The sequence below is a fragment of the Bubalus bubalis genome, chromosome 1 (genome assembly GCF_019923935.1).
Source record: "Bubalus bubalis isolate 160015118507 breed Murrah chromosome 1, NDDB_SH_1, whole genome shotgun sequence".
In the NCBI taxonomy this organism is placed as follows: Eukaryota; Metazoa; Chordata; class Mammalia; order Artiodactyla; family Bovidae; genus Bubalus; species Bubalus bubalis.
Window position 1 is genome coordinate 31,032,849 of NC_059157.1, and position 14,670 is coordinate 31,047,518.

The following is a 14,670-nucleotide window of genomic DNA, read 5'->3' on the forward strand; positions in this document are numbered from 1 at the left end:
CAAGACTGCAGTCATGGAGAGAGAGATAATGCTAAAAGAGAGGCCTTCGGGTAAACCACAGACTTGCCAAGCAAGAATCCTAGGCATGAGGTATACTCCAATGTTTGAGAGGCATATTAATTTCATGTCCCAGCCTACAGATTTCAAACAGCACGAATGAAAAGCTGAAGGAGTTCTGACTCCTCTTTCTGCCTCCCCACCTCTCTGTGGGTGCCCTAGCGACACATGGTGATAAATTGCTTCCCCGTCTGTTGCCCTCTATGGGTCTGTGAGATATCCAGAAAAGTGAGACTGAAAGTGAAGTCGCTCATCGTGTCCGACTCTTTGCGACCCCATGGACTGCAGCCTACCAGGCTCCTCAGTCCATGGAATTTTCCAGGCAAGAGTACTGGAGTGGGTTGCCATTTCCTTCTCCAGGGTGAGATATCCAGAGGAGAGGCTATTTCCCTCTGTATCTCCTGTGCTCAGCACAAAACCTGGACCAGCAAAGGAGCCCAGTGATCATCAATGGAGTAAAAGCAAAGGCAGAAGCCAAGCATTAACGACATGAGAGACAAGAGCCTGGGTGGGAGACACACCCCAGATTCTTAAAGGAGAATCTGCTCTCCTGATGACAAAGGACAGATAATGGCCAGTCCCACTGCAAAGCAGGATCTTGGTTGGCTGAGCCACTGTTCTGAGCCTGTGATCTTTTTATATACCTTTAATGATTATCTGATCAAGAAAGCTCATTTGGCAACACTGCCCTCAGGACCCCTGTCCAAAAAGTGACATGGATGCTGGTCACTCACCACGTTGACCTTTGCTCCCTGGGCTCTTGGGCTTAATAAGTTCTATTCTTTCACCCTCTCTTTCTGTATTGTATTTTTGAAATTGCTCTTTAAACCCTCAGTCAAGAGTCTCAGTAGGTTTTAAAGGCAATCCGGGAGTTTCAGAATCAATCGGGATCTTCGTGGAATTTCCTAAAGTGCTATCAGGAAATGAAAATGGAGGTTTAGAGAAAAACTGTTTTCCAAAAGCTTGAGGGATGTGCGCATGGCATGTGTATGGAATGAATACATTCTTATCTTGATTTACTCTAAAATCAACCAAATTGTGTATAGGCAGCTATAGAGTTGAAACACAGTGACAGAAAGTGTAGTCACTGATTTATGTAGTCACATAAAATAGCCCCCATTCGTGGAAAAAAAGAACTAACAGCAAAGACAGCTTTTCTTTCTTTCCTTTAATTTGCACCACAGATAGCAAACATGAGGATGAATTGCTTCAACTCTAGACATTGTTGGTTTACAAAATAAAATACACTAATCATTTCATATACTTAAAATAGACTTATCTTACCTGCCCCCAACTATCCATAAGCTAATATGCTATTCCCTTTCAAGTGAGTGCGGAGTCTCAGTCAATCAAGACTACAATAAAATAAAGTCTAATTTACAACCAAATTGACAGTCCAAATATACTAGTCATAAGAAAACAAACTTCAAAGACTTCTACTGACAACCAGAAAGTCCACATGATTAAATGCTTACACACGCCTAAATTTTGCTCTGTTCCTAGATTTCTCAAATAACATTAAAGAAAAGTTCAGTGTAAAACATAGAGCAATAAGAAGGGTACAAAATGCGAAACGGTGCAAAGAAGGTGCAAAATGCCAGGCAATGAAATAATGTGTTTCTCAGTGTAAATAATCTGTTAGATTCTCAACTCACTTTTGTCTGGGAGCATGTTTCAATCAACAGTAGGATGAAATGACAGAGTAGCACACACATATATACATTATCATGTGTAAAACAGATAGCTAGTGGGAACCAGGGAGCTCGGCTTGGTGCTCTGCGATGACCTAGATGGGTGGGATGGGGTGAAGGGTAGGAGGGAGGCTTAAGAGGGAAGGAATATATTCACACATATAACTGATCCACATTGTTGTATAGCAGAAACCAACAGAACATGGTAAAGCATTACACTCCAGTTTCAAAAAATCAGAATCTGTGTTTTAACATGATTCCTAGGAGACTCAGATAGACATTAAAGTTTGAGAAGTACTGGGAAAAGAAAAAAAAAAATACTATAAGAAACCAAAGATAAATCTTACAGATCAGATACTGAATTCAGAATGAGAGTAACAATCTGATTCAAAGCTCACAGCTGCTCTAACATTATCACCATTGAGCACAGAGGTCACTAGTCACACCTCAAGTGTTGTCAAGGTATTGTGCTCAGGTTAAATTTGATTCACCAACAAATCTAACAGGTGAAAAAATGCAAACTCCTTTATGCTTCCTTCCTCTGTTAGCTATGATTATGCTTGTGCTAACAGGAAGCATTGACACTATTGCAAACTATAGTAATCTATAATCTGGAAAAAACTCTTCATTCTATAAAATGACAAACTGCATGCCAGAAAAAATTATACAAAAGTGAATCTTATCTAAAGGCGACATTTCTCTGGGAGACCCACGTGTCCCTGCTCTTCATGATGCCACAACTTCCAGCAAAGTTTTGTGAGGTCGAGTCATCCTAAAAGGAACCAGCCTGGTCCTGCCTCTCTCTCAAGGGTTTGGTTCTACAGTCACAACTCTTTCTCTTACTGTCCTAAGTGATGGCTTCCTGGAACTTTAAAGCTTTGTAGATTGCTTGGTCAGTCAAGTTTTCCCAGAGAAGCTGCGATTTGATAGAGGTGCAGAAGAAAGAAATTAAAGCATTCTAGATTTGCTAGGAAAGATCACTGGATCCATGGGGAAGAGAGGGAATATCATGAGAAGATCTGGAGAAATAAAAAGGTTTTCAGGATGATTATAATACAGTTAGTTTTACTGGGACAGATAGTCAAAGGGGTAATGGTACATAATGGTACAGGAATGATTAAGGAAAGTACAGGTTGAGATGTTTGGGTCTGATGCAGAGAGGGATTTGCAGAATAACATTCCTCTAAGATGCTATTAAAGGGGCTGAGGTAGAGGTTCAGTAGTTACATAAGTTAGGAGAACACTGTTCTATCTCCCTTCTGGAGATTAACAATGCATATTAGACTATTAAAGGCACTCAGAAGTCCTGCAGTAAAAAGCCCTCTTTACCTCTGTTTCTTCATATTTCAAAAATTTTGTATTGAGAACCTAATTTAAGAAGTGCTGAACTCCAGGCAGAGGATTAAAATAAAGGAATGTTTTGAAAGGGGCAGTCCACAGAGTTAAGAAAATGAAAAAGACAACACATTTGGGGCTGGAACTAGGAAACAGGGAGAAACAAAAGGATTAGGAGACGTGAAAATCTGTGAGAAATTATAAAGTTGAAGCTAGAAGTGAATCAGGCACTTTTCCACAAACTCTTGCCAGAATTCAGGAGGGTTTCTGTGAACATCTATCAGAAACGTTTCCTGCAACTTCAGATATAGTTTTGCAAATCCCTGGGTAAGAGCAGGGAAAAAAAATTAAAAGAGGAATCAGTATGCAACCAGGTAGAGAAGATTGCAAGTGATCTACAAATGAACTCTTTTTCACGTACACAGACATGCTTGTAGATGATAATCCAAAATCAAAGCCATGCGTGGTTGCGAACATTTATCTCTTAAACCAGTTAAGACTGGTTCCAGCTTTGACAACCAAGAATCCAGAAGTACAAGCCCATTCCGGCACCAGAGTAATGGAAACGCTGTGAGTTCAAAGGGCAAAGTAATTAACGTGAGTGTTCAAAACAGGAGTGGATTTATGATTTTTCAACACTTCGAATCTCCGTTTATCCAGGTTCTTCATGCTAAGCATATGGAAGTGCTTTACAGATGTGGTTTCTAATCCTTTCACAGAGACGGGAGTCTCAGGAAATAATTGAACTCTTTCAAGAGACCATTTAGTAAACACTAAATAGCACCTCTCCAGGCTGGTATTTCTGAATGGCATTCCCAGAACTGCCCCAGATGTTGATGGATGCTGCATAGAAAGAGGGGCTCTGTGGCCAGGGGTGGGGAATGGCTGGGTTAACGCATTTCCCACTGCAGAACTTCTGAGTCTTTGCAACATTTGGCACTGGCACTCTGTGGGGGTTGCGGGGGGGATGCTGTGCACCGTGTCCACATTTACTCAACAGGCACCCCTTGTTTCATGAGCACTGTCTGTGACTGATGCTCCACAAATAACCTTTTGGAGACACAAGAGTTGTCAGCCCTTGCAGGAGTCAATTGGGTTCTTAGACAAGAAGATTCTGGGCTATTATGGCATTAAGACTGCAAACAGAATAGCTGGGATCCCAAACCAGTCTGTTCTAATGGTAAAATTCACACGTGTTCCACTAAACCCTGCTTGAAAGACACATCTAAACTCCAGACTGGCACCCTGAGGTGTCCTGATCCTTCCCTAGGAACTCTCCTACCTAGAGACTGTCACAGGCCAAGGGTGACTGATACTTCTGTCCTTCATCCTCTCGGGTACCTACGAACCTCACAGCCAGGCGAACTGCACCTTTGCATCAATCACACCAGAAATGGTCGAGTCAGGTGCAAAGGCAGACAGCTGGCAGGAAGGGCTCTGTTGGCCCCAGAGTCGCAGGGGTGGGGGGCCCTGCCAAGGTGAAGGGACGGCTCCCTCTCATCTGGAGGGGAGGGCGGTCTCTGGACTCCCCTCCTGGGGATGGGGGCAGTTCCCTCTGCACCAGGGGGCTCATATCTCCTCCTGAACATGAAACCTGACCACATTCTGGTGTTTCTCCCCAGGATACTTAGAACTGCTCTGAAAAGAATAGTGCTTCTACTTAGAGAGATCTGGCAAAACAAGCAGCCATGGGGAGAAAACACACTTTGATTGTTTTTCCCCCAAACAGCGACGCGCATCACTGCACGCACGTTTCGTAACAAAAACTGCAAATGATCTGTTTCTCCAAAGAGTGGGTCACCTTGGAGAGATTAGCCTGGCTGCCAAAATATGATCCCTCTGCAAACGACTCGTGGTAGCACAGACGGGTTTCTACAGGAAGGAGCTTGGCAGGCCAGCGCTGCGGGAAAGGCCCCCACTTACACCCGAGGAAACCCAGAGAACAGCGGAACTGTTTGCTTTTCTTTCCATGCATCTGACAGATTCCCCCAGTTTCTACAGGGGTTTATTATAAAGGTGTCAGACCCTATCGGAAGTTTGATGGCAACCACACATTATCAAATAAATGAAAAGAACCCTCTTTTGTCCTGCCTTTGAAGTTTTCTCAAGTTGCTCTGAATAGCATCCCCCCCTGCCAAGTTCCATGTTTCTTGCATAATGAGATATATTCTAATTAGCATATCACAAATATTCCTCATCTTCTTTACCCGTCCGGATACATTTTTAAATGTTTCTTTTAAAATACATCAGGATTTTTTTTTTTTACACCCTGGATAGAGGCAGGAGAATTAAAGAAATGTGTCAGTTCAATTCTCCGATTTTTTTTTCCTTTCTTTTCTTTTTTTTAATAAAACCAGGATGAGGCATGGGGCAGTGGAAAGGTCATAGGACTTGGAAGCCAGAAATCCGGATTTTTGGTTTTGGCTGAGCTGCTGATTAGCTGCGTCACTTTGGACAAACTGCCTCACCTATGACTGCCTCAGTTTCCCGTTCTGTAAAATGAAGAGGCTGGACCACATGGAAAGTCCCTCACAGTTTAAAACACTGTGATTCTATTTGTGAAGACTGAATAGTTTCTTGTCTCCTTGTTCAAAAACTGGAGCAAGTTAATTTTTGAGTTAAAAATTCACAATGAGTGGGTCTAGACAGCAAGAAGGGATGTGATTTTTAAAACAGAGATATTTAATTATGGAAAGGTATATTACCTTTGAACAGCCAAAAGGGTTTTCACTTCTTCCCCAGAAAGGTATAGTTATAGGTTAGCCTAGCTTTAATGTGTTGACAAGTATGTAAACACACACACACACACTTTCTAGTCTGCGTTTATATCAGTAAATAAAACTGACATGAATTAATCCTAATAAAAGAAATACTGTGACAATGAAAATACAGTCTTAGACACCATACAGGCTTTGTAGTCTCTTGCTAGACTAGGAAAAAACAAATCCAGTCAGTTCCATAAAATCATCTGGATTGCCCAGTAATATATGGGTTTCCAGATCTGACTTAACAACATCAAAATCAGAAAAACACAGAACTTGATCTTGGTTTCGATCATGACTTCCTGGGGTGCCACAGCCATGCTGCTTCTCTGTGCTTCACCATTTAGTTGGCTTGATCAGAACTGTCTGCTGGACGGACTGACCCTTTCCTGCAGAGGCCCTCCCCTCCCCAGACCTGTCATCTCTTTCTTTTGGCTACAGCCACACCCACAATCCAGCTCTCCACCTTCCTTCCAAGGACTGCCCCCCTCACCCCATTGTGCAGACTTTCCACCCTCCCCGCCCCATCCTCTCTGACCACCAGCTTAACTTGGTAAGTGCCGTTGCACTTCAAGTCAGGCTCCAAAGTCGCCCCACAGAGCCCTCTGCCCCCGTGGCAGGCGCCGCGGTCCTGCCCCATTGCATCTGCATGTTGACACAGCTGTCAAACACTCTCACTGGGCAGGAGCCAGGGCTGGGGTGGGCGGAGGGGCTTGGTCACTGGCAGCCCCAGGACACTGGATGGCAGTGAAAGGAGAGAATGGATGCGGGAAGAAGCAAGATGCTGAGCCAGGTGCTGGGGGCATGCCAGTAACTGTCCCGCCATCATCCCAAAGCCCCACCATTCTGCAAGATGAATGGTAACCGCCAAAACGTGGCCTAACCTTATTCCTGACGAGGAAAGGAATGCTGAAGCCTGACCAAGTCAGAAAAACCTCTTTACATAAACAGGAAGAGGTGTGTGTGTGTGCACGTGTGCACACACGCACACGCATTCAGGCAACAGAAAGCCACTGATGGTTTTTTGCATGAAAGAATAGCAAGAATAAAAAATGTTTTAAGAAGATGACCTAGTGGTAGTGCATTGAAATAAGTGTAGAGATTAAAGTCCTGATTATTTCAAATCCTTATGCAGCCATGGAAAATCATTACAAATAATTATACAAATATAATACAAATAATTATATTTAAAGATGTCAAGGGATGAACATTTATAGGCTAAATACAAAAAAGTAGGCTCCAAAACAATATAGACAATAGAACCACAGTTTGTAAGACAGTTTTCCCATTTTCACATATGAGAATATTCTGATGTATAGAGAGTGCCGAGAAAAGTTCAGGAGGTTAAATATCAGAGTTGTAATAGGAATGTTATCTGTGTGATGAGGCACGTGAGTTTTCTCTTCTTCCCTTTGTTTTCTTTGTTTACCTGCATTTTCTAAAATTTTTCCACCAAGAACATGAACCACTTGGGTAATTTCTGTAAATCTCCTCTGAATCGGCAAATGGCCCATTTACAAATATTAAAGAGGGCAGGAAAGTGGTGAGGATTTGGCCGCCGTCAGCGGCCATGGGAACAGAGAGTCAGGAGCAGAGTGGAGAGCGATTTCAGGGGACCCGCTGACAGCAGTGGGCGAGCGACTGGGTGAGGAACCGGAGGGAAACCTGAACTCTGCGTGATGCCCAGACTTCCAGCCTAAGGGGCTGGAGGGACGTGCTGGCTCCGTGGCCTGAAAGCAGACAGCAGGGGGCACACTGGGAGGAAAAGAGCACTCCCTCTTAGACGTAGTGTGCTGGAGGTGGCGACAGGTCACCAGGAGAGACCATTCCCTCTTCACCCAAGAGAGACTGAAGCTCAAGAGAGAGAGGTCAGGGGTCCAGGGGGCTGTGGGTTTAGGACTCATCCCCCAGGTCAGGTCAGTTCAGGTGCCCGCCACAGGTTCGCACAGGAGGCGCAGCACCTCCCGCCCCCGGCTCCGGGCGGCTCCCCGACAATAAGGATGTGAACTGTGTGCCTGTCTCTCCGCCTCCCTGGACCACAAACTCCAGGAAGCAGGCACCACGTGTCGGGTCAGCGTTCCACCCTCCACGTCTAGACGGAGAGTAGGCTCTTAACCCACCCTGGAGAAGTGGATGACCGAATCCTCTACCGCGACAGCTCAGGGAGGTGAGCGGATAAACCCAAGGGCAAGAATAAGGAGACGGGCAGGCCTGAAACTGGGGAAAGAATCACCGAAGCGTGGGCGGGAGTGACACTGCCAAGAAAGCGCATGCAAAAGAGATGCCAAACAAGAACAGCGCAACTTTCCAGAAACCAAGGGCGGGGAGTCACAAAACAGAGCAGGGACCAGCCACAACCCAGGGCGCTGAGCGCTAGAGGAGGCGGGGCTAGGGAAAACGTTCAGCATCCCGAGGTTACTGCTGATTCTGGGGAGAATCATTTCAGGAAGAAAGGAACATGAAAGCACAACTGTCTTTTTAACAGCAGGTGAGGAGGTGGAGGAACAGAGCTCCGGGAGAAGCTGAGTCAGGACCGGACTTCACATCAGAGAGGGGGCTGGCTGCCTGACACGTTAGCATGAGGGAGGCGCAGGATCAGCTGCTGCAGGAGTTGGCCGGTAGGGAAGAACCTTGTAGGAGGCAGGGAGATTACTGCTGAGGCAGATGAGGAGGCCTGGCTGGGTTTCTGTCCTCTGAACTCCTGCCACAAAGGGCCAGGACCACACGATCTGGCTCCAACCATACACTCACAGTATTCACTGCTGTTCCACATGCCCCCCTTCTCATTCAGATGGCACGGACCAAGCCTTCGGGACTTCCCACAGCAAATTCTCCATGAGAGTTGGTAGCTGACTGCTTTAAGCTTAGAGGATAAGTACCAAAGAGAACAGAGCTCCAATATGAATACAGGATGCAATCACTTCTCAGCAGACACTGCTGCAAAAAAAAAAAAAGGGGGGGGGGACTATTTTTAAAGTAACAACGTGACATCTTCCTTCTCTTTTTCCGTAAGAGCAAAACTCTCCATTATTCTCGGGCAAGGGCATCATCAAGCCCCAGGGTCGATGCCGGCTACCGGCAAGGCAACTACTCTATTATGATTCTGGACCACCCTGCCATCAGCTGCAAGTCAGTCAGGGGACAGATGGCCAAGGACCTCTGCGGCTTCCGTGAAGGCAGACCCCCAGGGTGTCCTTCTTGTTTTGGATGGAGACAAATCTCCTAGGCCTGGCCTGCTCGGGTCCAAGGGTGCAACACTTAGCACATTTCCAACGAGGTACATTTCTGCAGCAAGACTCCACCAATCCGGGAGCCCCTAGCGAGGCCAGGAATGAAACTCTAAACGGGAAATTGACTCAGAACAGACCTGCCAAGGCAGCTACCAGCTTCGGTGAGGCTTGCCCCACTTTTGACCCATGTCAGAGCAGCTGGGACGCAGAATTTGTGTGATGAACTCAAGATTCCTAGCAAGCTAGCACCACTAAGCAGCGAAAATGCCAAATGTCACTTCAAAAAGAAGGCAGGATGGAGGTGAAGGACCCGCCTGTGCACTCCACGCACACCCCTTCAGACAAATCACTAACATTCCTCAGCACACCATTCCAACCATATCTTCTGCTCAATACGACCTTGTTGCTCACAAGTGTTTTGCAAGAGGAAAAATCAACTATGCCAATTTAGCAGTTTTTCTCTGAAGCTTTAAGATGCTTACACAGACAGTTAAAAATGTTATAAACATATTCATAGATTTTATCAAAGATTTTCCTGCACTGAGATATTTTTGAAAGGTTTGCTAAACGTGCCCATTGGTTTTTCTTCAAGAAGGAGCCAAGATTTCTAAGCCACTCTAGCTGTAAGTTACACTTTCCAGCAAGAAAAAAAAATGAACATGTGGAAATTATATGAATGTTTTTAGGACACTGGGGTCCATTTAATATATTGAAGCAATAATTTATCAAATAGGACCCAAGAGTCCAGAAAGCCTTGTGAGCCCGTTCACATATGCTAAATTACTCCCCTGAGACTGGTCCATGAACTAAGACTCTGCGTCATTAATTAAAGAAATGGATTGGGCTGTCCTAACACGAAAGAACACCCTGCAGCGAGAGAGACTCGTATACACACTTTAATTGCAAAATGAACATTGGGATGAATAGCTTTCAGAATTAAGCACAATGCGTGCGATTCAATGTCGTTGCAAACCTAGGGTTCAACAGGTGTGGGACCCTTCCCTCATTTCAATTTGTCCAAACACTTCATATTAAATTATTCTGAGAATTTGAGGTGACTGAAGAAAAACACTGCAGAGAAGAATGTCTTGCTAAACATTAAGATTGCCAGGCTTGCAAGGAAAGCACAGATCTATCCATGGAATATTTCATCTCCAGGAAACTAGTCTAAGAGCTAAGATTTTAATGTTGCCAAACTAGCCAAGAACTGCCAAGTGTTATACGAAATTCATATGCATGTTGAAAAAAAATACTCCCTGTTTATAAACAATCTTTCATATGTGTTGGATAGAAAAGCACTCAGTGACAATTAATTGGCTGACTTCTACAATCTGTCATTAATTGCTGTTTTCAAGTTAGAATCATCCCATTAAATTTTATTCTCAGCGCTACATATCAAAAGCCATTTACAAGTTTCTATTTCTCAATGAGATGTCAAATAGTTTACCTAATGGTCCCATTGACATAGGATTTAATTCTTTCATGTAAACATTTTAGATAAACAGGCCTCTCTTATTCACTAGTTGTTATTTTAAAACAGACATTCTCCTTTTATAAAAAGGAATAACCCATCTCCCCTCTTGCCACTCCCGTCCCCAGCCCACTCAGCGATTCTCGCTTTTCAAGGGCTAGACTTTACAAGTTGAGGTCTCAGATCTCTGAACAAACATCAACCCTGATTAAAGCACACACAGTCAGAAACTTTCTGTGTCTTATGTTTAGTCTCTATATAGGTTTCAACCGTAGAGAATGCAGCTGTTGGCTCAAATTATAACGTCAGTCAACGTGAGGCAGGAAATTAATCCAAAAATACTTAAAGATTGGCTCATCTGAAAGTACCTTCTTCTGGATAATAAACAGAAAAATATGAGCTAACTGATAGGTGACAGTGATGAGCCGATCAATTCATGACCCAAACACTAAAATGCGCTTCACCACGATCTTTCCACAACTTTCCGGAAAGAACACAAAAACACGATGTATAAGAACAATCTGAAATAGAAGAGCAACTTACAATGCTACGTTTACAGAGAAACCATGAAAGTACGATGGCCTGGTACAATAAAGGTTTATAACAATGGTAGCTCCCAAGCGAAACACACAGGTTTTCAAGATAAACCATGAGGACATGGTCACGGGAAAAAAAAAAAAAATTCGTCAGGTTTTACAAAGCGTTGTGTTCAAACATTGAGACCAACTTATAACTTTCTTCCGTCTAAAAACATACACCAGAGTTCAATATACTTACTCACCGGCTGAGTCCTGGCTTTCTGGTTTTGCACAGGGTCTGGAAAACATACAGATGGTAATAATCTGTGGCTTTCCTTCAAATCCTGACGACTGCTGTTTTTATTCTCCTGATTTCCTTTGGTGCCAAAGATGTCGTTCTGGTCCAGGGTTCCCGCATTTAAGTGAAACTGCTGTCAACATTTTATTACATTCAGCATTTCAGGTTTCCTGAGAGCTAACTCCAGCAGTAAAGATAGCCATGCTCTAGTTTTCAATCCTCTTGCTCTTTTTATTCCCCCTCCGTGCAAGGGTGCTGGGCTCGCCTTAAGCGGCACAGAGATCTCAAGCTGTACGTTTCCAGACCGCATTAAAATAAATACGAGTGCAATTCATTTCTAGCTTCAGACATTTCTCTCCTTGCCGGGTCGCTCAGCAGTGTTAATTTTCCCACACTCTCCTAGAATGGTGAAGGCTTGTCTGGACAAGTAAGATAACACTTGGGCAGGAGATTAAAAGCCCACACTGAAGTCATTAAGTACCTATAGGGCTGGGCCCTGAATCCACTCAACACTGTCTCCAAACACCGTCACCTTGACTTGAAAAGCAACAGGAAAAGACTAAGACAATCTCATTTCAGCATTTCCAGGCCCTTGAACCACCTGTATTTTATATAACAAAACGGCGGCTTCAATATAGAGGCCAGGACAAGGAGGAAATGCCTGACTTTCATTTCGTTTCACCTTGAATTATGTGACCCGTGAACCACCACTGAAATCCAGAACTCCTGTGACCTAAGTCTTACATTGTTTTGCCCCAGACAATCCTAGAGTGTAACTACTCCAAACATTGACTTCTGATCCCAATAGTGTCCTGCTCTCAACAATATTGGTTACCTTACCTATAGCTTTGACTGCAGTTCTGGAAAGTTCTTTACATTTAGTAGGTGTGTTTGAAAAACTCATGGACACCTCTCCCCCCAAACTCACAAATGATTTCTCAAATAATTCATTCAAATAATGATTTCACTATCCTGACTGTTGAGAATATATACCTTTCTCCTTAGGCATTCTTATACCAATTTATGAAACCAACAATTTGATGATATTGGTTTTAATTTTTTTTTTCTTTTTCCTTGTTAATATAAATCTTGGAAAACCCTCTCCAGCTTAATATGGAAGAAAAGAATCCTTTGTGGCTTTAAAGGAACGCTCTTCCGAAGTACAGGGTGTGGTCAGGATGTTGAGGCTGGAATAATTTTGATGTGGTTGTGATAAGACAGCATTTCCCGTCCTCCCATTTGCTACATGATTAAAAAATGAAGGGGAAAAGTCACAACACATTCTTCTTTGGCCATTTTTAAAAAAACTATCACTAAAGAATCTTGGGAGTTATCCATAAATAACAATTGCTATGAAGGGGAATCATAAAGAATAAACACAAATCCTTGTCTGGGGGATGTGGAAGATGGTATCCTCTGATTTTTCTTTTTTTAAATCCTTGAAGAATTTAAATAAGCCTTTCAGATATGTGTGTTAGTCACTCAGTCGTGTCAGACTCTTTGCAACCCCAGGGACTGTAGCCCACCAGGCTCCTCTGTCCATGGGGTTCTCCAGGCAAGAATACTGGAGTGGGTTGCCATGCCCTTCTCCAGGAGACCTTCCCAACCCAGGGATAGAACCCAGGTCTCTCACATTGCAGGCAGATTCTTTACCATCTGAGCCACCAGGCATAAGAAGATGCAGGTATTTGGGAAAACTAGGTATAACTGAAAACATGAAGAAAGAAGAATCAACCGGAAAAAGGAAGGATCTGAGAAAAGAATTCATGGAGAAATCAAATAAATAGGAAACAAATAACAACCACTGGAAGAAATAACTTCTTCTTGTGGCACATAAGCTGAACTCTTTCTCCACGCCCTCTATCTAGTCTCATTCCATGACTATCTTGATGTGAATGACTCCAGCCTTCACTTCCAGCTGTAGTCTCTCTCCCAAGCCTCATGTATCAATTACTAACATCCCTACCTCAAGGGGTTTTAGCATCGAAAATGACTGCTGCTTGGACATTTCATATTTTTTTATAAAGCCAGTCACCGAGGCTCAAACGCCAAGATGCCTTTCCTCTTACCAAGTCCCGTAAATGCTACCTCCAAAATATTTCTTGTAGCTCTCCTCTACAGAGCTACGTCTTTCCTTCTCCCTCCCCCATGGGACCACTTGATCCCTGTCTGTAGTAGGTTCGGTCAGATCGTCAGTTCCCACCACCAATCCCACCCTGAGACGCGCGACCCTTCACTTAACACAAGCCAGCTCCGCCCCGGGGTCTTCCATCAGGTACCCTGGCTGCCAGTCCTCCCTAAAGCTTTAATCAAAGAGCTCCTGGTTCCCTGATCCCAGCCTGCCTCCAGCCCTCAAATAACAGGGCTTCACCCTTAAGCTTTGTTCCCAAGCTCTTGTCTTGCTAACTGCCGGGTAAATCTGGCTCCTCCTGGAATTTGGGACTCTTGCCAGTTTCCCAAGTTGGCTCTGCAAAACCCTTTCCCAATCTCCAGTTCAGTGTTTGGAATCTGACTTGAGACCCAGAGTTAGCTGGTTGTCCAAGAGCCTGCAGATTGCCACACCTGCCAGAAGCTGCTTGCCAGCTCTAAGTGGAACATAAACTCCCACCAGCAAACACCAGAGCCAGGAACCAGGCACTCTGAAGGAACCCATCTGTTCCACCTGGGCCGTGACGTGGGCTCCAGGCCCCCATCCCAGCTTTGGGAACGCCATGGGCTTTGGCTCACTTTGGCCAAAGTAACCAGTGGGCATCTCTAGTTTTACCCCCATTATATGACTTTTGGACACTTAGTGTTTCTGATCCTCGTTTCTAACCCCTTTAATTCCCTAATAACAATGACACCTTGTTTCAACTGGGATCTTCCATGCAACCACCTCCCACCTTTACCTGCCACCCCTCCTAGTTTCTGTCCATGGCCACCATCCATTGCTGCTGCTGCTGCTAAGTCGCTTCAGTCGTGTCCAACTCTGTGCGACCCCATAGACGGCAGCCCACCAGGCTCCCCTATCCCTGGGATTCTCCAGGCAAGAACACTGGAGTGGGTTGCCATTTCCTTCTCCAATGCAGGAAAGAGAAAAGTGAAAGTGAAGTCGCTCAGTCGTGTCCGACTCTTAGCAACCCCATGGACTGCAGCCTGCCAGGCTCCTCTATCCATGGGATTTTCCAGGCAAGAGTACTGGCGTGGGTTGCCGTTGCCTTCTCCGCCATCCATTGCTACCTTCCCTCTTTCTTCCTGGCTTATAGAATCTTGATCCTTTGATCGCTCTGACTTCCCAGGTGGCACTAATGGTAAAATAACCCGCCTGC

The 14,670-nt window shown here is 44.5% G+C and overlaps 1 protein-coding gene across 5 annotated transcripts in view; it reads right to left on the reverse strand.

Moving 5' to 3' along the window:
* Window positions 1–14,670, reverse strand: part of STOX2 (storkhead box 2) — a 197,875-nt gene that overhangs the window by 139,615 nt on the left and 43,590 nt on the right. Inside the window, exon 1 of one of the 5 annotated variants that reach the window (XM_044938448.2) lies at window positions 11,328–12,901. The exons of the other annotated variants lie outside the window; for them this stretch is intronic. Within the exon in view, the coding sequence (XP_044794383.1) occupies window positions 11,328–11,373 (46 nt within the window). The 5' untranslated portion in view covers window positions 11,374–12,901. Of the gene's footprint in view, window positions 1–11,327; window positions 12,902–14,670 lie in introns of those variants that run through there. 5 annotated transcript variants of the gene reach the window in all.